The sequence below is a fragment of the Ochotona curzoniae genome, unplaced genomic scaffold, assembly GCF_017591425.1.
Source record: "Ochotona curzoniae isolate NIBS_2020 unplaced genomic scaffold, NIBS_Ocur_1.0 scaffold_4812, whole genome shotgun sequence".
NCBI classification, from domain to species: Eukaryota; Metazoa; Chordata; class Mammalia; order Lagomorpha; family Ochotonidae; genus Ochotona; species Ochotona curzoniae.
In genome coordinates, this window is record NW_024467124.1 from 5,344,015 (window position 1) to 5,369,848 (window position 25,834).

Consider the following 25,834-nt stretch of genomic DNA (forward strand, 5'->3'; position numbering starts at 1 on the left):
CAAGTGGAATGATTTTCTAACGTCACTCAGTGGACAGCAGGATTGGGTGTCAAATGATCCCTTCTCACCACCCCCTTCCAAATGTTTATTTTAAATCTGGCAGCTCTGAGTTAACGTTCATAGCTTTCAAACTCTGCCTATTACATCTAGTCTGAACAAAGAGCCTTTCCAGAACTACTATTAGAGATGATGTGTGACATTTACTAAGTCTTTATGTGGCAGTCACTGGGTAAAATATTTACCCATAGTATCACATTTACAATAATTTGAATATTATTATCTCTATTGTATAGTGAAAAATTAAGGCTTAAGAGGGAGAAATAAGTTGCTTGGAGTTACATAGCTATGAAGTGCTAGCAACAGACTAGAGTCCAGGTCTGGGGTGAGGCCATAGTGAAAGCTGGGTAAGCAAAGTCAGAACATAGAACTGTCCCTAAAGCTTTAGTTCATGAGCAGGGAATAAGAGTCAATGTTGAAGCAGTGACTTTTTAAATCTTCCTGAAATGAGGAAAAACAATTACTTTTTCAGGATTTTTTTCTTGTTTTTTTTGGGGGGGGTTTTCTTTTGGTTCAAAACCGTGACTACATGTTGCTTTTTTTTTTTTTTAATTACTTGTTTTGCCTCTAGAGTTATTTTGGTGTTTTTTTCTTTTTCTTTATATCTGTCCATGTGTTACTAGCGACATGCCCAGAACCATATCATGGCATTAAAATTCCATGAAGTCCATTTTGAGAATCAAATTACTACATCTATTTTTAGCTTTCAACACAAGTTACTCTTTTCTCATTACACTTTTAACTACGTATTGATAAAGTCATATTGAATATAACTTGTAGTTCAATAAAAGCCCTATGTTGGGATAATCAGAGCAGACCCATAGGCTGGCATTCATATAGTTACACTGCCTAGCAGCTCCTCCTGATTTGGGACTACCCTCCCTGTTTGCTGCTATATTTATCTGCCTCCTTGGCCATAAAAGGCTAGCTGTGTGGCTCTGACATTCTGCTGCCTGACCACATGCATTATTTTTGAACTGGCTCCCGGGGTCCTGTCTTTAGCCCTGCCTCTCAACTTTTTCTTGGATTCAGCTTCAGCAGGGTTCCATTCTCTCTCCCAGCTCCTCTGCTGCATTGGAACTTTCCACCTCTATCGCACTTTGGAAACTGGTAAGTGGGGCCCCAGGGCTGAGGAGGCACTTGGTAGTTTACGCGTGTAACAGTGTGCATGTGTGGTTTCTTTCTGAGTCAGCAGTTTTCTCAGAGATGTCAGAATAACGGAGAAGCAGGAAAGGGAAGGCAGGGAGGGAAACCAGAACAGCACAGTGCCACTTGGGACTCGGGCAGCTCTGCTCTCAGATCACTGTATTCTTTTGAAATTAAGCTGCTGTTCCTGGAACTGTAAGATCATATTTGTCTCACATTGAAATATGGTCTAGTTGAAATCTGGATGGATAAGGGACAGGAAATACTGTGTTTTCAATCCTCCATGTACTGACACTAGTCCCTAACTACAAATCAGTCCAAAAGCAGCAAATTAACTTAGAAGTCACTGCTTAAGTGACTTGTGCTGCAAGAATGCTGTATAGATAACCATTAAGGGTTCATTAGCACACTCCCAGTCTAAAAATGTTTAAGCAATTCATCAGAGGTGACACAGCTCCTTTCCTAACAATTCTAAAGTTGACACCTTCTGCAGATAATTTTCATCGGCTGTTGGCCTGAAATGACCATATAAAAAATACCATGTTGAATTATGACTGTAGAGTTTCTATTTCTTTCTCAAAGAAATATTTTCAGAAAGTATTTTCAGAAAGGAAATTTAAGTCTTAAAGGAACGGAAGACAACAAGGCCATCTTTCCTTCCAACACACTCTCCCTAGACTGTGTTGTGAATTACTTGTTTGCCTGACAAAGAGGAGACCGAATTTTTTTTGTAGGAAAAATGGACTTAAAAGATAAATTTATTTTTATGCAGAAGTTGTTTTGAATCTGTGCATTGTTTTATTTATGATATGCATTTTCCATGAACTTTCTTATGTGAGTGGCATATTAAGTATTATTGAGATAAGAATATATGAGAAAAATAAAACTAAAGAGAGTAGAAAATAGAATTGAGGCAGGAGATTTAGATGTTATTTTGTAAAAAAACAGCATTTCAAGTGATTTGGATGTAACTTGATCTTATAGTATACAGGATGGTCCTATGGATTTATCTGGAAATTGTTTAAATAACATTTACCAGATTATAATACAGTATACATCATTACTGACATTTATTCAATATCCTTATAACTTTCTAGTATATAATTCTGTATTCATATAGTTAATTACTCATTGCACATGGTAATTATTCTGTATATTTATTTATATTATTCTATATATAAGGGTTGAAACTAAGTGGCTGGCTAGTAGCTATTCTTTTCCTCTTAGGAAATGCCGATAGACTGATACCTCTCATAAGTCCTAAAATAAATATTTCTTGAGTGAAGTTTTCTGGATTTTCCCCTCTAAAGGATACATGCTGACTCCTGAAATAGTCTGGATAAAAATAATTTTTCAACTTAACAATAGATATTTTAGAATAAAGTTCAGCATAGATTTAGCTCTCATTTGGAATTTTCAAAAACTAAAGTTTGGAAACATAATTACTTTGAAGCTAACTTATAAAATTTAAAAATAACATTTCAGAACATGTGCAAAGCATTGGGGAGGGAAACCTTCAGAAAACTTACTTTCACCAAGATTGCTTATACACCTGTTATGCTTCCTGTCAGTATACAATTTATTCAAGAAAGCTGATGCAATTTAACATCTCCCCTCCCTATAATAAGTAAACTTACCTCTGACTTTCAGTAGAGCTGTTGACTGCAGGTCACCATGCCAACCATCATATTGGAGACGGTGCTCTTCTTCACGTAGGAAGACTGTAAACCTTCATATTTCTAGTGGAACAAGTTTTTTTTCCCTCTTCTTTTGAGACTATGCCTTTTTGAAGTATTTGTGAGATTTCAGAAAACTTTTGTATAACATTTAGTCCAAGGATTTTCTTTTCCATTGCTACTCATTCCCACTGTAGGTGACTCTTATTGTCACCTACCTGCTGTTGATGTCCACATGTAGGTCTTCTGGAACATGCTGGACCTTGCCCCTATATTCCAGAGTCTCATATTCAGCCTGCCTCTTAGCACCTGCACATGAAGGTCTGTTTGGCTTCTCAAGCCATTCGGGACCTCTGCAGTGTCTGACCACTTCTCATCTTCCACTGCTGTCCAATCTACCCTGGACTGTGGCTGTGGCCTTGCATGAGTCTGATAGGGCCACCAGAACAAAGGGTCACAAACTGGGTAGCTAAGGTGAAAGCAATGCATTTCTTATATTCTCTTAAATTCTGAAGAATAGAAATTTGAGATCCAGGTGTCAATCAAGTTGATGTTTCTGAGGCCTGTGCTTGACTTGTAGATGGCCATCTCATTGCTATGTCTTCTCAGTGAGAACTGTGTCCTGCTTTCCTCACAGGGCACCAGTTGGATTGGACAGAGCCCATCTCAATAACTTTGCATTCACTTAATTTGCCTTTTAAGGACACTCTCCACATACCTGACACTTGCAGTCTGAGGTTCTGGAGTTTTAGGCTTCAGCCTGTGATTTTTACAATCCATCATGTAATAGTCTTTAACTTGAGCTCCTGCTTCTCCCTTTTGCCCCTCAGTAATCTGCTCCTCAGACATCAATGGGAGTGATTCTTAGCTCAGAGCCTTCCAATGGCTACTCCTCCCTTTCAGAATAAAAGCCTGAGTGTCATCTGCAAGACTCTAGTCTGCATTGTCTCCATCCCCTCTCTGTGATTCTTGCCTCTGTGACATCATCTCCTCCCCTCTCACGGGCCTGTTGACTAATCCTGGAACAGGGTAGCCATGTTCATTCTCCCAGTGCCTTTGCACTGGTTTTCCAACTAGAGCACTCTCTCACAAAATATTCTCAGGTTCAGATGTTTTTTTGTAGTGAAGCCAGTCCTGATAAGGCCATTTAAAATTAGAAACATCTCTCTTTCCTTCCTGCTTTATTTATTTTACAGTAACATTTAGTTCTGCCTTCCTCCCCTGACATAACCTCCTTGGAATTTTCTTTTTTCATTTTTATATTACTTTCCATTATATGATTCCATCAGACAGGGGTTCCAGCTCCCCCAACCCATCCTCCCACCCCCACTGTTTTCTCCCATATTATTACAATAGTATAAAGTCCTTCAGCAGCAGTCACAAGTCCAACATTCTGCTATTTAAGTGTATTATGAAATAATAGGTATAGACAATGGTAGAAAAATCTAGTATCATATTGTCAAGATATTTTTAACTGTTTCATCAGGAGTTCTTCTTTTATTTGAGAGTAGAGATGCATACTGCAATGCATCTTTACTTCCTGGCATGCTAGCTTCCATTATGTAGTTCATCTATAAGAATGTACATATATACATGTTTACCTACATATCTGTTCATCTTGTCTTTTGCATGAAGGTTGGATTATATCAGAGAGAACATATGATATTTGTCCTTTTGGGATTGGGCTTTTTCACTGAGAATAATGGCCTTTAGTTGAGGCTATTTTGTTGTAAATGGTAGGGTTTCATTCTTTTTAATGACTGAGTAATATTCCATGGGGTAGATATACCATGGTTTCTTTATCTATTTCTCTTTCAATTTGGGTTGTTTTCACATCTTCAATGTAGTGGGTTGTGCTTCTATAAATATAGGGTTGCAGGGCACTTTCTCATATGCAGATTTCACTTCTTCATGATATGCCTGTTACTTTATTTGTTTTCTCTGTTGCCTATCTCTTGCAATATAATATAAAGTTCTATATAGTTATTGCATTTCTTGTGCTGGAATAGTTACAGGTTCATGATAGGTGCTCACTAATTACTTGTTGAATAAGCAACATATTAATCTATTTTATTATATATTCTCCAAGAGGAAGAATGAAACACCATATTACAAAGGGCCTGAGGACAAAAGCTCAATATCAGGGTAAGGAAACTTTGTCAGTGCCTTCTAGAAAAGAACAGTCACGGTGACAAGAGGAGGCACACATTTGAACTGTGAGGCAGAGCTGATTGAATAACTAGTTAAACCAAACTTTGGAACTTTTCCATTTACTCTTTGGAAAAAATAGGACTATGACTTTTTTACTCATTGGTTCAGGTGATGATTTCTATAGAATTTGTTCCTTGATGATTCACTCAAAAACTCTTGCCTTTTTGTAGATTGCCTGCTTCCCTCCAGGGACACACAATGTCTTTGCCGTTCTACCAGAGTTCCCACACACACTATGATCACAGCTACCGCCACAAGGACTTGCGTAGCACCACGAGCCAGTACCACCAGCAAGAGAAGAAGCGTTCTGCCATCTATACCCACGGCTCCACGGCCTACAGCAGCCGCTCCTCTGCGGCACACCGCCAGGAAGCAGCGGCCTTCAGTGAGGCCTCGGCCGCCTCTTCCCAGCAGCTGGCTTCTCAGTCCTACAGTCTTGGAACAGAACAGTACTCTCTTGCATCTGCAGTCAGTCGCAAGGCAGCCTCAGCCTCTGACTACGGCTACTCCCATGGGTATGTGACAAGTAACTTTCCACCCTTGAATAACCCTCCCAAGCATCTTTCTCATTCCTTAAAAATAGCAGTCCTTTTAAAACTAGAGATGTAGAGAGACCATGATGCAGAGTCTGAGAGTTTTGCCTTAACTGAGTCCCTTTCTTGTCTTTCTGAGATTCTCACAGAGCTTCTTGGACACCCTGAGTCTCTGATGGCAATATTTCTAGAAGCAGAGAAACTCTGCCACAGGGTACTGTAGCAACAGTTGAGCCAGATAATATAATTTCAGCACTCACAGCAGGTTTCCTGGCTTCCAGAACATTTCTGCTTAGACAGGAAGCCAGCACAGAATTTAAAATTCACAGGTCACAGGGAACTAAAGTGGAACAGAATTATATTCTATTTTTTTCAATATCTGAAAACCAGTACATCAAATTTTAAGCTATAATTCAAGTAACAGCAGCTCCTTGTGCTGAATATTTTATAAAATCGTGGCTCTGTCTCAGTCAACTCAAAATAATAGGAACAAGCCTGTACTGCGGCAAAGTTAGATTTCTCAACACAGGGCAGCAAAGGAACCAATGTATTAGACAATGGGAAAGTTATTTTAGCATTCTAGGAAGAATGGAGTTTACATGCAAATCTGATCTGTGAAGTAAACCCAGGGTTCCATTTCTTTGGGAATAATACAGCTAGGATAAATGTAAGCTGTTGTATCTAGAAGCTCCTGGAGCTCTTCAGCCACAGTGGGTATTGGGCTGCTTCTCGTGTCAGCAAGTGACTAAATCTTTCCAGGCAAGACTGAGACGTTTCCTTCTTACCACTGTCACTTCAGACTGACTGACAGTCTTTGATACTAAAGAGAACAGCTTCTCAGTGAGTCTGTGACCTCCCAAACAGGATTACCATGACCTTTCCCAGCAGCAGTGTCTGCGAGAACTCTTTCCCCATCAATGTGGCAGTTGGCCTGTCTGTATCTGTTGTTCCACTCTGATACACGTTGGGCAGGTATTTACTTCCTCAGACCAAGGCAATTTGTATTTTTCTTAATGTTCAGAATGAAATCTTTTCTGTGGATTTAAGGACTACTTGTGATTTTTATTACAAATCTATCTATGATCCACAGAGAGAATTGGTCATCTTCAAAATGTAGGTATTTCTGGGTGATATGGTAAATAACCACCTGCTACCTCTAATCTTCTTGCTATAGGTTGCATTGTTATAAATGCAATATAATCTTAAACCTTACATAATTTAAGTTCACAAACCATCTGGAGGGATAATTATAGAATGGGTTTGAGAATCTAAAAAGTTGTTGAGAACGTAAAGTGGTAGTTTGTGTGAGTAAAAGTGAAAAAGATTTTGGAGGCTAGAGATTTCTCCACCCCTGTTGGGTCTGCCCAGCACCAGATGTATGGCTGTCATTTCATCAGTGACCAACACCTCCTAGGAGCTTCTACTAAGTTCAGTAACAGAGCTGGTATCTGCTGGGGTTTACCTGGAATGCATGGTGGCGACGTTCTGAAATTCCACTTAATGGGATGGGATCATTTTTCAATCTCCCTTTCATAGGTCAGCTTCTGCCATGGGATATTTCATAAGTCTCTTGGTGTTGGCTGTAAGTATGGAAATATTGTCACTGGGGGTTTTATTTCTTTTAGCACTTGGTTCAAATGAAATGCCTCCGTGAGAAAAACTGGAAGGAATGAATACTATGTGAATGTGACAGCATCATTTTGTTCCCCTGAAAAATGTTCCACTGACATGCTTAAGAACCTCGTTTAGGAAAGCAGCTGTCGTGTAATAGAGGGGGATTACAGTTGAAATTTCCATTTTCCTGGACTCTGTGCTATGTCTACATAAGATGGGTAGTTTCATTACCATATATTTGTTAGCATAGCTCTTTATGTAGTTATTTTATTTCCCCAATGCTTTGGAATCTTTGCAGAGTTTAATGTGCATATATATTTTACAAGATTTATTTTATTTTTATTGCAAAGTCAGATATACAGAGAGGAGGACAGACAGAGGAAGATCTTCCATCCATTGATTCACTCCTCAAGTGACCACAACAGCTGGAGCTGAGTCGCTCCAAAGCCAGGAGCCAGGAGCCTCTTCTGGGTCTCCCACATGGGTGCAAGATCCCAAGGCTTTGGGCTGTCCTCTATTGCTTTCCCAGGCCACAAGCAGGGAGCTGGATGGGAAGCAGGGCCGCGGGGATTAGAACCTATACCCGTATGGGATCCCAGCACATGCAAAGCAAGGACTTTAACCACTAAGCTACCGTGCCTGGCTCGTGAGCTTCTATTTTTAAGTGGGCTTTATTTCTTCAGTTCTGTTATTAAAATTTATGTTTAAATTAATTAAATTTTTTAAAATTTATGTTAAAAATTAATTTATGTTTAAATTATTCTAATATTATATAAATCTTTTAACCACAAGTGTAATGATACTTACTCATAATCTATATATCAAGCATTCATAATTGCACCCTTGAGTATATTCAAACCTTTGAATTTTTTTTATTCAGAAAGCATTTGTTGTATATAATCTTTAGAAGACTTAACTACTTTCTCTACAGTCTTCAATAATAAACTTTATATTGGGAATAGTACTTTAATTATGTTTCTATGTTCAGCCTCACATCTTGTTGCTTCCTACCATGTATATACTTATAAAGTTGCTGTGGTAGTTAATTGCTTGTTATGTCTGAACAACTCTAACTTCTTGGTGGGAATGGGTTTACCTGGAAACAAGAGGAGAAAGAAAATGCCAATATTATCTTTTCCTTTGAAAAATGCAATGTGAAAGACAAAGAAAGCCAACTTAATCTCAAAGGTGTTTTAGTCTTTCATTTTTTTAGCCTAAGAACTAACAGGTGCAGATAATATGCTTTGAACAGTTCAAAGGCTTACTAATTCCTTTAGATTGTATTTTAGCTTTTTCAGAATGACATGACGTTCTCCGCCTAAATGAGATATCTCTCTTGGGGGTGTGAGCAGTGTTGTTGATTAACACTCCTCGAGTTGAAATGAACCTCTGTGAAGTGTCTGCAAACACTACACTTGGTCTATTTTTAGTCTCTGCTTTGTAGTTAGGTGTCCAGTGTTAAAGTGCAACAGTGATTTACACTCCTGTGTACTCAGGGGCTGGCTGACCTTAGCAAGGCTTAGGAACAATGGCTTGTTCAGTACTGACGTGATTCTAGCACAAATTGGTTACCAATGGTATTCTGAACCATGGGTTAGAAAATAAATTCTGGAAGGCTTATCCTAAATATCCTTATTCTTTGTCACAGTAAAAAAAAAAAAAAAAGAAAAAAAGAAAAAAATCTAAAAACATACAAAACCTCTCAGAATGAGATAAATATTTAATACTAATTGTCAACAAATACTATCACAAATTAAAGGGAGTAATAGCATTTGTTGTCAGTTTTTTCTTTTTGCCATTTAATTTAAAAAGCGGAGCATCAGAAAGAAAGAGAGATCTTCCATCTGTTGATTTATTCCCCAATTGCCCACAACACCCAGGAGTAGACTGAAGGCCAGACCAAAGCCAGGAATCCAGAAGTCCATCAAGGTCCCCTTCGTGGATGACAGAGACACAAGTGCCTGGGCAGCTAATGCTGCCCCCAGGATGCATTGTCAGGAAGCTGGAGTGGAAGTGGTATAGTTGGAACTACTGGCACTCTCCTATGGAATGCAGCACCACAAGCAGTGCTTTAATGTGCATGCCACAGCACCCACACCAGGGAAGGGTTTTTAATCTCAGTTCATTAATGATTTTGAATTTTAACCTCCTTTTTACTCAAGTCCCTGCCTGTCCCCTGGGTACCTGATGCCAACTGAAGGCAGTAACTTCTCTTTACTGCAACTGAATTTTCCTTTTTTTTTTTTTTAAAGATTTATTTATTCATTTTATTTGAAAGGCATAATTGCACAGAGGGAGAGACAGAGATCTTCCACTTGTTTCTAGTGTGATCATCTTTAAAAAAAGAGATTTATTTATTTTTATTAGAAAGGTAAATTTTACAGAGAGAGAGAAGGAAAGACAGAGGTCGAGAGAGAGAGGTCTTCCATCTACTAGTTTATTCTCCAGTGGCTGCAATGGCTGGAATTGAGATGATCTGACATCAGGAGCCAGAGCCTCCAACGTGGGTGCAGGGACCCAAAGAAGGGCCATCCTCTGCTGCCTAACAGGCCGTTAACAGACAGCTGGATTAGAATAGAGCCTCTGGAGCTCAAAATGGCACCCATATGGGATGCTGGCACCTTAGGTGAAAGCCCAGCCTACAACACCATAGTGCCAGCACCCACTTTGGAATTGTGTTTCCTTTTATTTACCCTTCTTGTGGGAAGCTGTTGCGCATGAAAATAACCAGATTTTCAAACAGGGAACGATAGATGGAAATGATAAATTCTAAGAGAGGAAATCTGAGGGTGTTCATGAATATGTAATGTGGGTCTGTATACACTCTAATTTGCCATAAAGAATTAAATGTAGAGCTGCTGTTGTAGCACAGAGGCTTAATGACTGTTTATAATGCCAGTATCCCATGTCAGAATGCTTGTCAGGAACTGGCTGCTCCACTTCTATCGAGCTACCTGCTAATTAGCCTGGGAATTAGCAGATGATGGGCCAAGTACATGGGCCACCACTATCTATAAAGGAGTTCCAAGTGGAGTTTCAGGCTCCTGGTTTCAGCCTAGACCAACTTGGCTGTTTCTGCCACTTGGGGAGCGAACCAGTGGATAGAAGCTGTTTCTCTCTGTTACTCTGCCTGTCAAATAAATCTTAAACAATTAAAGAAAAGAATCAAGCGGAAATTTATAAGGGGCTGTAGGTGACACCTGGAGTGGGGACTATGGCAGACCTGAAAATTTATTCCATCTCGCACCCTGATATGGGTTCAAAAGGAACTATGCAAGAAACCTACTGTCTTGTGTCTCAACCTCAGTTTTTGGTGTCAAGTTCATGTTGACCAACATTTCGGTTTTTGTTTGTTTTAATATAATGGGATGCATGTGATTTGGTTGTCAGTCTTTGCTTCCTTGAGATTAGGCTTGTGATTTCAAATAAGCTAGTTAGTCTCTCATATTTTTTTTAACCTGTAAATTGAGAAAAGTGATGGTTTGTTGGTCTATAATGTTGAAAAGATATAATCACATAAAATGTTTATTAATGATTGTCTTATGAGAAACAATCAAAGTAATTATACAATATTCTCCTGGATATTAAGTCCTGATCTAGTTGCTTGTGATAAATTACTGATCATATTGTTTTGAATTAAATTGAGTTGTGTATTATGTTTAAAGAGTTATGAAAGTCATAAAAGACCACGGCAGGGGGCCAGCATTGTGGTATAGCAGTTGAAGCTGCTATCTGAAATGCCAGCACCCCATATGATCCCTGGTTCAAGTCCCAGCTGTTCCACCTCCAATCCAGCTTTTTGCTTATGTGCCTGGGAAAGCATCAGAAGATGACCAAAATACTTGGTCACCCACCTGGAAGATATTGCTTCCGCCTGGCCCACCCCTTGTCTGTTGTGGCCATTCGAGGAGGAAATTTAGCAGATGGAATATTTCTTTCTCTTTTCTTCTCTATGTCTTTCAAATAAATAAATATTTAAAATAAGAAAAGAGTAGGGTAAGAGAGATAAGTAAGCAGGTCAGGGGTGCACACTGGGATTTTAAATAAGGTATCAGGCTTTATTGAGAAGGTGATACTTAAGCCAAGCTCTGCAGCAGCTGAAGGAGTTAGCTTTGAAGTAGGCATAAGTATCAGCTACTGCAAGGTCTTATAGCAAAGAACAGCACTGAGACCAGTATGAGAGAACAGGGCACAACAAAAAGAGTGAATGGGGCCCGGTGCGATGGCGCAGTGGTTAAGGTCCTCACCTTGCACGCCTGGGATCCCATATGGGTGCCGGTTCTAATCCCGGCAGCCCCGCTTCCCATCCAGCTCCCTGCCTGTGGCCTGGGAAAGCAGTAGAGGATGGCCCAAGGCTTTGGGACCCTGCACCCGCGTGGGAGACCCGGAAGAGGCTCCTGGCTTTGGATTGGCTCAGCTCCAGCCGTTGTGGCCACCTGGGGAGTGAATCATCGGATGGAAGATCTTCCTCTCTGTGTCTCTCCTCTCTGTATATCCGCCTTTCCAATAAAAAAATTTTAAAATAATAAAAATAAATCTTAAAAAAAAGAGTGAATGAAGAAGATGTCAGAGAGATAGTGCTCAAGGCAGACCCCATCACGAGGGGCCTTGTGGAAAGAGGTCTACTCAAGAGTTAAATGGTAGACCTGTGATAGTGCTTTGAGGAGGGAATTGACATGATCTGACCCAGCTGGTGGATCATGATGGCCATTGCGTGGGGAATAGATGAATCCAGGTCTCCTACTTGACCACTGCCACTTAGGGTCTACATTGGCAGAAAGCCTGAATTAGGAGCTTGAGCTGAGAGTCAAGGGCATGTAATCTGATGTGGGTTGTGGGTATCCCAACTGCTGTTTTAGACAGCTGGGACAAAACCCTATCCCTGAAATTTAATTTCATTGAATTTTTCACAGATCTCTTCAGTATTGTTAGCCATGAAGTTTTGAGATTGTGAAAAAAAAATCCATATAGATTTTTTTGTATATAATGAATCCTCTGAGACTCCCTTGGTAGTTTTATGGAGGTAAAACAGTTGTTTATTCTCCGTTCTCAGAGATTTCACATCATGCTTAAGATTCCTTGTTAGAGTGTGTGTGTTTCTCTGAGATTTAGTGAGAAAAGCACCTTAATATAACCACTGTTTGATGGAGATTCAAGTCCACCTGTAGATTCAAATGGTTGAATCCAAATTATGGAAAATTTTAAGCCAGTAGACTGGTCTGTTGGTATTTTTCTCACTAAATGTTATTTTTGCCCCTCTACAGCATCCACCAAGTCAGCACCTTCCTGCTGGCTAAGCCAGGGTTATAATTGAGCTTCCTCACAGAGACCTTTGGACTCTGGGGCTCAAAGGAGCCATTGCAATAGGCTTTCTCCTTCCCCACAGAGCTGTTTCTGCATGAAGAAAGCAGCTGCAAGTCAAATGAATCAAGTCAAGTTCATGCTGTGTCTAGTCAAGCCCAGTGACTCCAAAGTACACTGGCATGTAGGTGTCTGTGCTGCTTTGGAATGAGTTAATAAGATTGACTTTCACAAATGCTTGGTAATTCAATTCGAAAAGAAACAGATTTAGACTTGGAAATATGTCACCGGATATTATTGTCAAGTATCTGCTATTTCATAAGGTCTAGAAAATGTGAAGTAAACTGAGCCATGCTTTAAAATGGGTGTTGGGGTGGGCATCTGGCACAGCTGTAAAGTTGCCACTTGGAACACCTGCATCCCATAGCAGTCCCTGGATTTCCATCGCAGCTCAGTTTCTTATCCACCTTCCTTCTAAGATGCATCCTGCAACGCAGCAGGTGTGGCTCAATTGTATGGGTCTCTCCACCTGGGAGACCTGGATTGAGTCACAGCCTCCTGGATATGGCCTGGCCTCAGCCTTGCCTGTTGAGAGCATTTGAGAAATGAACCAGCAAAGAGAAGACATCAATTGCTTGAGCCAATTACATACAAGCACTCTGATATGTAAGGCAGGCATCCTACTTAGCAGTTTAGCTGCTATGCCAAATTCCATCAGTAATTTAAATAAATAAATCTTCTTTTTAAAGATTTATTTATTTATTTATGTATTTAAAGATTTATTTATTTTTATTGCAAAGTCAGATATACAGAGCGGAGGAGAGACAGAGAGGAAGATTTTCCATCCAATGATTCACTCCCCAATGACCGCAACAGCCGATGCTGTGATGATCTGAAGCCAGGAGCCTAGAACTTCCTCCAGGTCTCCTAATCGGGTGCAGGGTCCCAAAGCAAATGGGCCATCTTTGACTGCTTTACCAGGCCACAGACAGGGGCTGGATGGGAAGTGGAGCTGCCGGAAGTAGAACCGGTGCCATATGGGGTCCTTGCACGTTCAGGGCGAGGATTTTAGCTGCTAGGCCATGCCGCCGGGCCCAAGATTTATTTATTTTTATTGGAAAGGCAGATGTACAGAGAAGAGGAGATACAGAGAGGAAGATTCACTTCCGTCCGATGATTCACTCCCCAAGCGGCCACAATGGCCAGAGCTGAGCCAGTATGAAGCCAGGGGCCAGGAGCTTCTTCTGAGTCTCCCACACAGGTGCAGGGTCCCAAAGCCTTGGGCCGTCCTCGTCTGCTTTCCCAGGCCACAGGCAGGGAGCTGGATGGGAAGCGGGGCTGCCAGGATTGTAAATGGCACCCATATGGCATCCCAGCGTGCTCAAGGGAAGGACCTTAACCACTGCACTATCGTGCTGGGTCCAAAAATGAAATATTCTTATGGCTGAGAGAGTGAAAGAGTAAAGGGAAAAAAAAAGTGTCAAAAACAACCATTAAAAATTAAAAGCCAAGGCACTGTTTTTGTTATGAATCAGTAAATTTCAAGGCTGCTGTTCATTCAACTAATTTTATATTTGTATCTATTTTATTTATTTGTTCATTTATTTTGGAAAGGCTGATTTATAGAGAGAAGGAAAGATAGATCTTTAGTCCACTAGTTCACTCCCCAGATGGCTGCAATGGTTGGAGCTGAGCCAATCCAAAGCCAGGAGCTTCTTCCAGGTCTCAGGGCCATCCTTTACTGTTTTCCCAGGCCACAAGCAGGGAGTTGCATGGGAAGTGGAGCAGCCAGGATACAAACCATCACCCACATGGATCCCGGTGTTTGCAAGGCAAGAATTTAGGCAGGTCCTCTTCAGCAACTTTTGAAGCCAACTTTCTCCTACACATAAAAAGTATTTAAAAGTTTTTGGGTGAAGTTCAATTCTTCATTTTGAATCATGGTTTTAGTCTTATATCTAAAAAGTGACTAAGTCAGAATCATACAATATTTTTCTTCTAAGAGTATTTCTGTTTTAGCTATAAATATCTAAAGCTATAAAATTCCCTCCAAGTACTGTTTTATCTGTATCTAAGAAGTCAATTGATTGTTTAGAAGTATACTGTTGTTTGAAGATTCCCTTCTGTTACAGATTCTTTCATCATCAAGCATTATATTTTCTATGATTTAATTCCTTTTAAATCAGTAGAGATTTTTAAGGATAGCATGTGAACTCTCCTTGCAAATGTTAAATAAAGAATATGAACTCTGATAATTGGGTAAAGCGTTCTATCAAAACCAGTTGGATCAAGTTTATTGTTATTGAAACCTGTTATACCATTTGTTTTTTATATATAGTTGTTTCATCAATTGTATAAGTGAAATGTTGAAGTCTCCAACTATTATTTTTACTTTTTAAAAAGACTTATTTGAAAGGCAGACTTACAGAAAGGGAGGGACACAGAGAGAAATGTTTCATCCACTAGTTTATTCCTCAAATGGCTGTAAAGCTAGAAGTCAGAAGCCTCATCTGGGTCTCCCACATGTGTGCTTTCCCAGGCAGAATATCTGGAACCTGGATTGGAAGTTGAGCAGCAGGGACTTGAACCAGTGCCCATATTGGACACCAGCATTACAAACAGCTGTTTATCTTACTATGCCACAGTGCTGGCCTTTACTTTTTCACTTCTCTCTTCTTTGAATTTTGTCATTTTGTTCATGTATTTTGGGGGCTCTGTTAGGTATGTGTACAGATATAATTATTACGTTTTTTGAGAAATGAACCCTGTTATCATTATCATCTCTTTGTCACCAATATTTCTCAATTCAATTGATGTTAATAAATTGATGTTAATAAAGTGACTCCAGCTCCTTAGGGTTACCATGGACATTCTTCTTTCTGCTTCTTACTATAACATAGTGTGTCTTTACATTTAGAGTGAGTTCATCCCTCTCAACTTTGTAAACAATATTGAAAAGAAAAGAAAAAATTTAAAAAATAGAGTGGGTGAGTGGGCTCTTCATCCAGTCTGACATCTTCTGCCTGTTCCTTGGAGATTAATGATATGGTTGGGTTTGTGTCTGCCACTTTGAGATTACTCAGTCATAAAAACTGGAAAGCTCCAGTGTAGCAGGAAGAAGGCATACCATCAAGAAGAGATTTGGCGTTGGGTGCTAGTTCCAGTTCAGCCAACGCAAGATTAAGAAACCATTATTTAGCTCTTTATTTTAAATTCAAATTTAAAACCCACATAGTATATTTAATCTTTTAAAACATTATTCAGCTTTAAAAGAGTAAGAGGTTGGATTTAAGTAAGCATGGGTCATGTCAAAATAATGGATTATTGATTATTGTTCTTCGACTCATCATACTGATCATCATATAGCTGGTTCCTTAAAACTCTCTGATCTACATTTGTTTACTGGTTTCAATAAAGGGCTCAGTGTTACTAAATCATCTGTTTGCACGGCAAACAATCAAAAGTTTGAATATTTATGCACTTGTGTAGGTATCTTACCCACCTGTATCCCCCAAAAAGGCTTGAAAAAACTTTAGAGGGCATAACAAAGAGGGAAACCTTGCATTTTTTAAAATAACACAAAATACTACATGCCAAAATTGTTTTTGTTGAGTCTTTTCTTCCAGATGAGGTGTGAAATGGAAGCTGGTGCTTTTATTATGATTCTTTAGCATCAATTTCACCTGTTAAAAATGAGCTTCTGAAAAAAAAGCGAGCTTCTGTGATTTACATATAAGAATAAAATACTCACATTTTGGCACATTCTTTTTTAGTAAATGCTTCCTATTAATGGTTTGTCTTAAAGGGAAGAATGCCAGAAAAAGAAGCAGCACAACCAATAAAATGACAAATCATAATGATTTGAATTAATATACAAAATATGAGCTAATGAGAATATGACCATCAACACTAGAATGGGTATAAAGAGAAAAGTGTAAAACAGAAAAGCAGAGAAATTGCCAAGTATGTTGTAAAAAGAGAAAGGAAGGAAAATCCTTAAGCCTTATATTTAATTTGATTTTATAAAGTAATGAAGAGGAAGGAAAATACTACTGTAAGCTTAGGCCTGTGGAAGCACAGCCTGTACTTGGTGAGCTGCTGGGGATACAGAACGTAGTCAGTTAGCTGCCTGGAGCAGCCAGCCAGGAACAAATTTCACTTCAGCTTCCAATTGGTAACCAATCCACAAGCTCGAATTCAAGTCGCCAACCTTTAGTTTTAGCTGATTATATAATAAAAGCTAGATATTCCCTCTGGGGAAAGGATTAGGGTGGTGGTGGTGAGGAACAAATTTGGCTTTTCCATGTGACAACTCTAGAGAATTAAAGGCACTGGTCCATGCTGTACCCCCAGACATGGAGTGACTGCTCTTGCACTTTCTGAATCCCTTACAGTTCTGTGCTACTTGTTTTCTTACATTATTATATATCCATTTTGTACTGTGCACATGTTTTCATCTCTTTCTTGCTCTGTGTGTGTGTGTGTGTGCACACGCGTGCGCGCGTGTGCGTGTGTGTGTTTAAAGACAGAGCTCCCACCTCTTGGCTCACTCCCAGCTACCTGGAGTTGGGCCAGTCTGAAGCCAAGAGCCAAGAACTCAATCCAGATATCACTTGTGGGTGTTACAACCCAATTACTTAATTAGTTGCATCATCACCACTGTCTCTCAGGGCCTGTGTTAGCAGGAAGCTGGAGGCAGGTGTTGAACCTAGGCACCATGGAAGAGAATACAGGAATCTGAATGGCTAGGTAAAATACATACTCCCTGTATTCTGCTTTTGACTTGGGCAGTCCCCTCTGCTTTTTTTTTTTTTTCCTCAAAGATGAAGAAATAGTGTGCATATATTTGAAGTTTTTCAATTTCAACAGTGCAGCTTACTTTCACTCTGTTCTCATGTTTTCCACGCCTACAGTAAATTTCTTGGTTGATTTGACTACTAACGGCCTTCGAGTACCTGTTTGCATAAGTGTGCAGAGGCAGGTAGAAAACTGACCAAAGTGTACTCTATCAAACTCTAATTCCTGAGTCGCTTGAAGCTGCATGTCCACGTAACGTGTTAACAGTATTGTTAGACCAGACCAGTATTCCTCCAAATGCAGGCTCTGCTCGTGGTACTTGATCTCAAAATATAAAGAGTGTATTTTTAATAATTCCTTCTCAACTGCAGTTGGATATGCAATGTATGAATTTCATACAGATTACCTACATTTTCATTTTTACTTTAACAGCCAACATTTGGAATGGCTATAAAAGCATTGTTCTTTCCCCCTGACACTTTAAGGGTAGAAATCCATGAAATTACTGTTACCACATCATCTTTGCTATCTGTATTTTCCAGCTCCCTGCCAAAATGCCTGGGGAAGCAGCTCAAGATGGCCTAAGTACTTTTTAATATCTTGGTTGTCTAACGTTAGGCATTTTATTTCAGTCTTACAGATTCTAGTCTGCTGTTGGAAGATTATTCATCTAAATTCAGCCCTAAGACGAAGAGAGCCAGGCACAGCCTTCTGTCAGAAGAGAAGGAGAACCTGCCGAGCGACTATATGGTGCCCATTTTCTCAGGACGGTGAGTGTGCCTCCTCTTCTGGCCTTGATTGTTAGAAAGTGAGGGCAGATGTTTTCAGATAGCAATGATAATAATAGTAATAATAATTTAACATCTAAAATGTGTCAAACACCTACTACATGCACATTCTCTCTCCATAGTTGAGAAAGTTCTGAAGAAGCTTTTAACCTTGCTCTGAGAGATGTAAGAAGACTTTTAAAAGTTTATTGAAAATTCATATGAGGAAAAAATGCACGTGGGTTTAATATTTTTTGCCAAAATAAACTTACCCTTCCATTCATTTTTGCACAGACTTTTACAAGTACCCCCAGATGTATTAATTGTAAAAAAGGATTTCCTTTTCAGATATCTTTGCCATTACATAGGATGATAGGACTGATAAAAGGAATGATTAGAATTTAGAACTGCAGATGTAACTAATTGAAAAGGGCAGTAGGTTGGAAAGCTAATGATTGAACACTATATGCAATCACTAGAGAGAAATCACTTTATATGCTATATATACTTACTAGAGATAAATCACTATAAAAAGATATTCAGAACTGTAAGATATTATGTTTAGGTAGTAATGTTTGTCAATATGGTTTCAATCATTAATAGGGAAAATCTAATCAGAATTTGAATATCTAGCTTATATTTGTTCCATGGAGAATGGACTACTATTTAAAGGTACATTTCAAGCTAAATAGTCACTAAATTACAAATCTATGTAACACCAGTTTCCTAACATATTTACATAAACATTTTTGAGTGATAATAATAAAGAATCTTGACTACAAGCTTATCTGAGATGCCTGCATCATAGTTCCACAGACACTGTGTGTATCTTCTTTTTCTTTGCATAAATTTTTCCCATTGCTAAGGAGATGCTCAAATTGAGGTCATTTGCTCAGGGCAAATGCCATGGTAAATTAGATCCTCATTGAAGATCAGGAAATAATTTGTGATTTTTGGTAACTTAATTCTGTTGCTTGAGTTTTTCTTTCCATTGCTAAAGGCATAATTGTCCTGAATGCAAATAGGAAAGGAAGGCGATAAGTATCTTGTTTTTGGGCTTTTTCTCTGATGTCTTTATATACCTGATTTAAAGTGAATTTTCCAGGAATACATGTAAGTATTGTTAAGTATGCTTGTGCAAACTTAGCCTTTTTGCAGCTGTTTAATATACATTCATATTCATTTATAGGAGATAGCTAAGGTAGAGAGGTAAAATACTTGGTCTTTTGCTTTAATTCTCCACTCTGTTTAGAAAAATCATTTTAAAAACATACCAGTTTAGCATCAGCTTGCTCAACATCTATCTTTTCCTGTGTGGGCACAAAAGAAAGCTTCAAGGTCTAAATGTCTTCTACCTACTCTTTCCACACCAATCTTGTCTTTCCCTGACTGGTCTCAAGAAACGATACTTTACAAAATAGACTGTGATAAAAAAGAAAAACATGCAAATTAAACTGGGAGTAGAAATTTATCCTTGAGGTTTTATCAGATTTCCTTTGGTTTTAATCTCCTATATTCTACTATTATGTTGCAATTAATATTTCACAATGATGTTGGCACTGTTCAAAATCTAAAAAGATGGGAAGGAAGTGAGTATTTGTTGAATACCTGTTGTTTTTTTGAGACTCTATCTAGATGTTTTATCTAAATAGTCTTGCTGAATCTTTCTTGCAACCCTGGTGAGGTATTAGTCTATCAAGTTTTTGTTAAGGAAACCAAAGTTCTGTGAATTGAGAGAGTCACCTGGCTCTCTGTGAAAAAGCTGGAAGTCCTATCTACAACTGACCAAGGCAATACAATGTCCATGTCCTCTGAAATTATTTTATGTTTAAAAGAATCCCATTTCTTTCACATGAAACCTGAAAATCTTACTCGGTGGCAACAACAGATTTAGAGTTGAGACTGTCAGAGACAGGCGGAGTTTGAAATTGTGTCTACTTGATACAATGCACTTTTTTCAACATGTTAGCATTGTATTCTTGCCCTTGTATCAAGATTTTAGAAGTAGGTTTGTTCCGTAACAAATAGCATTAATAATGATCATAGCAAGACTTAAGAATATATGTGCTTTTCACATACATTCATTTCATCCCCACAAAAATAATGCTTATCTTTACATAAAGGAAAATATCCTTGTTGTCCTTGGTTCAAAGTATTTTAAAGTGTGTTTCTGTTCTCATGTGAAATAACGACTTCTTTTTTTTTTTTTACAAGATTTAGTTTTTCTGTAACTTTATTCTGCCCTCTTAGCTGTGTCAGCATGTCTACTGTAAGAAAATGAGAGTTGGAAGTTTTCTCACATAGGATTTTTGTCCCAGCTTGGTCTAAAACATCTTTTATTATACAAACTAAATCACGTCACAAGACTCCTTTCAAATCTTCTATATTCATTTCTGTGGAGAGTTCTAAATAGTTTTCTAATAGTTTGTGTTGTATTAATCCACTTCTTGTCTCATTTGTAAAAGATGAGAGGTATTTATGTCAGGACACTAATCTAAAAATATTCCATGTCTTCCTGTGCCCCCACGAAATTATAGTGTATATATTAGCATCACTAACTTACATTGTATGTAATGCATTATAAATATTTGGGGATACAGAGAAAAAGAGTTATAAATCATTGAGTTTAGTCAGGTTTAGTCAGAAGCAAAACCTTGTCTAGTGATGTTTTAGTATTCCATGAGAAATTTCAAACCTAGACAAATGTTGAGTTCTATTCCTTAACAAACTGTGGAGAATCAGGTGCTAGTTAAACAAAATGACAGTATTTGCTTAAATTTTGAAAAATCAGATGTACAATTCTGACTTCGATCTAAGGAGATTCATTTAAAGGGAATCTTCAGTAGTGTTAATATACTCTCTCAATGAAGCTTCGTGTGATTGCTAACAAAGACATTGAAGGAAATTAAATAAGCCAAATATTTTACCAACTAATAACAAATCACTGCACAGATTCTGTCATAAGTTATTATACTCAGCATAGCACTCTTTAAAGAGTTACTATTCACTTGTCAACTTCATCAGTTTTAAATAGAAGCAAGTCAGTTCTACAAATATCACCACTTTACTTGTAAGTTTGATCATTTCTTCCCATCAGAGCAATATGGAAGCATAAATGAAGAGTGTATATTGGATGTACTCACTCCTAATATGTATAAATATATAACCCTTACTGTGTTGGAAAGGAACCCAGCAGGCATAAAGATTTTGTGTAAATTTAGAACATAGTTATACATGAAGAGCTGTGCAATGCATTCTATCAGCTGTGCTGTAGAATCCAGAACAAACACATGGTTGCATCAGTATCACAGCATACAAACTGTATTTCATCTTATAATGTCATCTTTTTTGAAAAGGATGGCACAGTTTCATCCTTTATTGTAAACTAAACCACATGTAAACTTACAAAGGCAACCAGAGTAACAACACCGGGCAAGTTGTCTGACTTCTCTGGGTCACATTTGTCCTCTATCTAAAATACAAACATCTTGTTTACCTCATAAGGTTTGTGTGGGGATAAGATGAATGTTTATGAAAAGTGACTGAGGCCTTACTAGAGATTGTTATGTCATTATTATCATTTTTTGTTAAGGGACTGGTCACTTCAGTGTGTGGAAAGTCGTCTCCTGACTTACCAGGATTTTGTATGTCAGATTTTCTCGGTACAGGACAATATCTGAGGACTGGTACTTTGAATTTAGCAAAGGTAGGCATGTTAGCCCAGCACATGCAAGTCTCCACATGTTATGTTATTGTGTTTTAGTCAGATGCATGTCAGTGGAATCACAGATACAGAAGAAGAAAGAATTAAAGAAGCTGCAGCTTACATAGCCCAGCAGAATCTTCTCGCTGCTGAGGAAAGACTCACGACCTCCAAACAGCTGGCGACTTCCAAGCAGTCTGCAATATCCAAACAGTCCACCTCCATCCTCCATGAGGAAGAAACACTGGAGAAAAAGTCAAGGAAAGTTGCAATACGAGAAAAAGCAGAACGCCTGTCGCTGAAAAAAACAGTAAGAAAAGATGATCAAATGTAACTTATGAAAGTGGAAATGCATGGAACAAGCTGTGTGTATGCAGAAATGGATGAATTTGTTACGAATGAAGAAGTAGGTGGTCTTGTGGAGAAATGAAACTAAGTAAGAAGGAAAAAAAGGCAGGGGAGAATGCATGGGTCATTTATTTCACGGTAGTTAAGATGCCAATTCAGATGCCAGTGTACCACATCAGATTGCCTGCTGTGGCTTCTGACTCCACCTTTCTGTTAATTCAGCCTGAGGGAGGCATGCCGCCAGGATGCTCTGAGGAGCTGGGTCTCTGGAAGTTCTAGACTCTGGCTCCATCCTACTCCAACCCTGCCTGTTAGGAATGGTGGATGGTTTCTCTCTCTCCCCCATTACCACTTCCTCTCTCTCTCCTTTCTGCCTCTCTTTTTCAAATAAAACTAAGTAAATACACATTTTCAACACATTTATAAACTTTTATTTATTTATTTTTAAGATTTATTTCTTTTCACTGGAAAGGCAGATTTACAGTGAGGAGAGATAGTATACAATATAATCCATCTGCTGATTCACTCCCCAAGATGCCACAACAGCCAGAGCTGAACGGATCCGAAGCCAGGGCCAGGAGCTTCCTCTAGGTCTCCCATGTGGGTGCACAATTCCAAGGCTTTGGGCCATCCCCTACTGCTTTCCCAGGCCACGAGCAGGGAGCTTTATCAGAAGTGGAGCAGCTGGGCCATGAATCAGCTCCCATATGAGATGCAATGCATGGAGGCAGAAGATTAGACAGTTGAACCAACATGTCGGTCCACATATTAAAAAATTAGGAATACATAAATCAAAGAAAAGCAAACATATAGTTTTAAAATCCATGGAATTTTAAATTTTAAAGAAATCGAGATTCTAAAGAATTATAACAAATCTACTTTGGAGAATAAAATATGTGGTTCAGGTTTAGAATGTTAAATGTTATAAAGAGGGAAAGAAGACTGCATTTTATCCATAGGTGGAAGTTTCCAAATAGGAAATAAATACTTTGGCTTTTACTTGTTGTTTTAGCACAGAAGTTACTTTGATGTATAGTATTTTGATAATATGTTCATTTATTCAGTTGGAAGAAACTGAGGCCTATCATGGAAAGTTGAATGAAGACCATCTTCTCCATGCTCCGGAGTTTATCATCAAACCTCGTTCCCACACAGTTTGGGAGAATGAGAATGTAAAATTACACTGCTCTGTAGCTGGCTGGCCAGAACCTCGTCTCACATGGTACGGTATCTTTATGAAAATTACTCTCGGATATTAAATTCCATATGTTGCACTTTATTTCCTGGAAAAGGAGAAATCTCAAACAAAAAGATTAAAAACTTCTCCCCAAAAGTATATGACCAAACTGTAGCCCCTTAGAATTCCTGTTAACTTCAAAACCAGAAATAAATATTGTTTCAGTTGCGATTAGCCTGCACCTCTCTCCCAAGTGGTCCCGAAACTCTGGTTTCATTTGCATGTGACTTTTACGTCCTAGGGGTTAACTTCAAGCAGAAGTGAAGGCACGGAGACAAATTTAGTTCCCAGAAAGAATGGGAAAGCTCTTCTTTTACTGCAAGAGCCTCCTCTAATTCCTACAGCTTTACGGTGCACATAGAAGGTGACCTAGTCTAGTCTCATGCAAAGTACCAGTTGTGGTGGCTCCATTCCTTGTCATAAATTCTTCCAGGAGAAATGAGCCAGAAGATTTGTCGTTGCCTTGCAAGCTGAATAGAAAATAGACATTCAAGCAAAGGAACCGTAAGACAACTAAGTAGTTAGCTGTCCTGGGGAGAGCAAGATTTGCCTTTGGATAAAGTGAAACTATGGATAACCAGTCAGCAGATGACTGACAATTGGGTGTGGCAATAAATAGATCTTGTTTGTTTTTGTGGGACATTAATCTTTTAGGCTTTAAGCATCCCTCTGCCCGCCCCACCCCCCCCAAAAAACCATAATGTTAATAGTAAAAACTAGACCTGTTGGTGAGGGACACTGAAACTTCAGCTCATTGCTTCAAGGTCAAGCCACCTCTGGGTGTAGACTTCTACATGGAATTAGTATACCTTCCTGTGCTTCTTGCCTGAAAAGAAATAACTAACTGGAGCTCAACTTTACTTTTCAACGTCATACAAAGTATCCAGTTTCTAGTGTTCTTCCCCTAATAGAGCAGGGAGCACACAACCCAAGCAAAAACTAAGGTGATGACTGAGCTGGCCGTGGTGCCTCTGTGGTGCTCAGCTGCAGCTTCCCAGGTCTGACAGGAGGTGTTAGAGCCTAAGTACGGGGGAATGCTTCGTGCGCCTGTGCTGCCTCCACTCGTAGCAGTCTTAAGTGCTGAGCATGTCCTTCCAAGGCCTCGGTGCCAGGGGCCTGGCTTCCCAAAGAGGGTTTTGCTCCAAGTTTCCACTGGGTGCCTTTAGGTCATGGGAATCTCTGAGCTCTAACAAATAAAATGAACACGTAGCAGCTGCTCTTTGACCATTCCCAAGTTAACAACCAAATCTGTTTAAGTGGAACCTAGAGCTTACCAGAGAATGCTGGATGCAGGAACATGTGTCACTTGTCAAGGCCAAAGGCAGAGACAGCTGCGTAGCCCATCCTGGTCCCAAAGCATTCTGAAAACCAAAAGAAGCCTGTCAGTGCAGCATTTGGATGAGCAAACTTACTTAGTAGCAGAGGCTGCTGCTGGAATATCATGGTGCGTTGGTGAACTGCCCTTCCTGCTGGGGGCATTGCCAACATGCAAGGAACAATATGTATAATGTGGAAAAATCCATTTTTAAACTTAATTGATCATGTTTATATGATAACTTGTAGAGTAGCTGCCTAAAAGGGAAAGTAAAATGCATTTGTGTTTATATTTGTTTTATTTGTATAAAGAAATTCTAGCAGGGTATTTAAGAACTGAAGAACAGCATATCCTGATAGAGGAGCAGGTGCAATGGCACAAGAAGTTCTCCTAAACAGAGGAGAAAATTGGATTAATTTTGCCCTTTTTAAATCCTTTTTTAAAAGCTTTATTTATTTCTACTGAAAAGGCAGATTTGCATAGAGGAGAGACAGAGAAAAAGATCTTTCATCTGATGATTCACTCCCAAATGGCCACAACAGCTGGAGCTGAATTGATCCAAAGCTGGAAGCCAGGAGCTTCTTCCGGATCTCCCATGTGTGTGCAGCATCCCAAGGCTTTGGGCCATCCTGACTGCTTTCTCAGGCCACAGGCAGAGAGCGGGATGAGAAGTAGAGTAGTTGAGAGACAAACTGGCACCCATATGGGATCCTGGTGCATGCAAGGTGCGGATTTAGCTACTGAACCATTTTACCTGGCCTTTATGTTACACTTTTTAAAGTGGGTATATTCAACTGAATTCTCAGTCTGAAGGCCAAATTAAATTTGTCAAAGAAAATCATAACTGGCCTACAGGGAAACAATATTGGTGAGTGGCAGTTGTTCATTCTTTCAACTGACACGGTTGTTTCCAGAGATATATGTTGGATCCTGGCATAGATCTTCAAAGAAAGCATTTGAACAATACAGGTTTGAAATTCTTTACTTTGGCCCAAAAGTTACTGTCAAATATACAAATTAGTCATAAGCGTTACAGTCATTCAAAATGTAAGAACAAGATAATGACAAATATAAGTTAAGGAGAATCTGAAGATTTGGAAAATTGTGATTTTTCAAGTTACAAAATTTG

At 39.0% G+C, this 25,834-nt stretch overlaps 1 protein-coding gene across 1 annotated transcript in view; it reads left to right on the plus strand.

The window, feature by feature from the left end:
- Nucleotides 1–821: 821 nt before the first annotated feature.
- The window catches only part of MYOM1 (myomesin 1), a 123,737-nt gene continuing 98,724 nt past the window's right edge, over nt 822–25,834 (plus strand). The window contains exons 1-5 of the mRNA XM_040970565.1: nt 822–1,167; nt 5,261–5,605; nt 17,968–18,105; nt 21,866–22,115; nt 23,218–23,375. Coding sequence (XP_040826499.1) covers nt 5,289–5,605; nt 17,968–18,105; nt 21,866–22,115; nt 23,218–23,375 — 863 coding nt within the window. The 5' untranslated portion in view covers nt 822–1,167; nt 5,261–5,288. The remainder of the gene's footprint in view (nt 1,168–5,260; nt 5,606–17,967; nt 18,106–21,865; nt 22,116–23,217; nt 23,376–25,834) is intronic.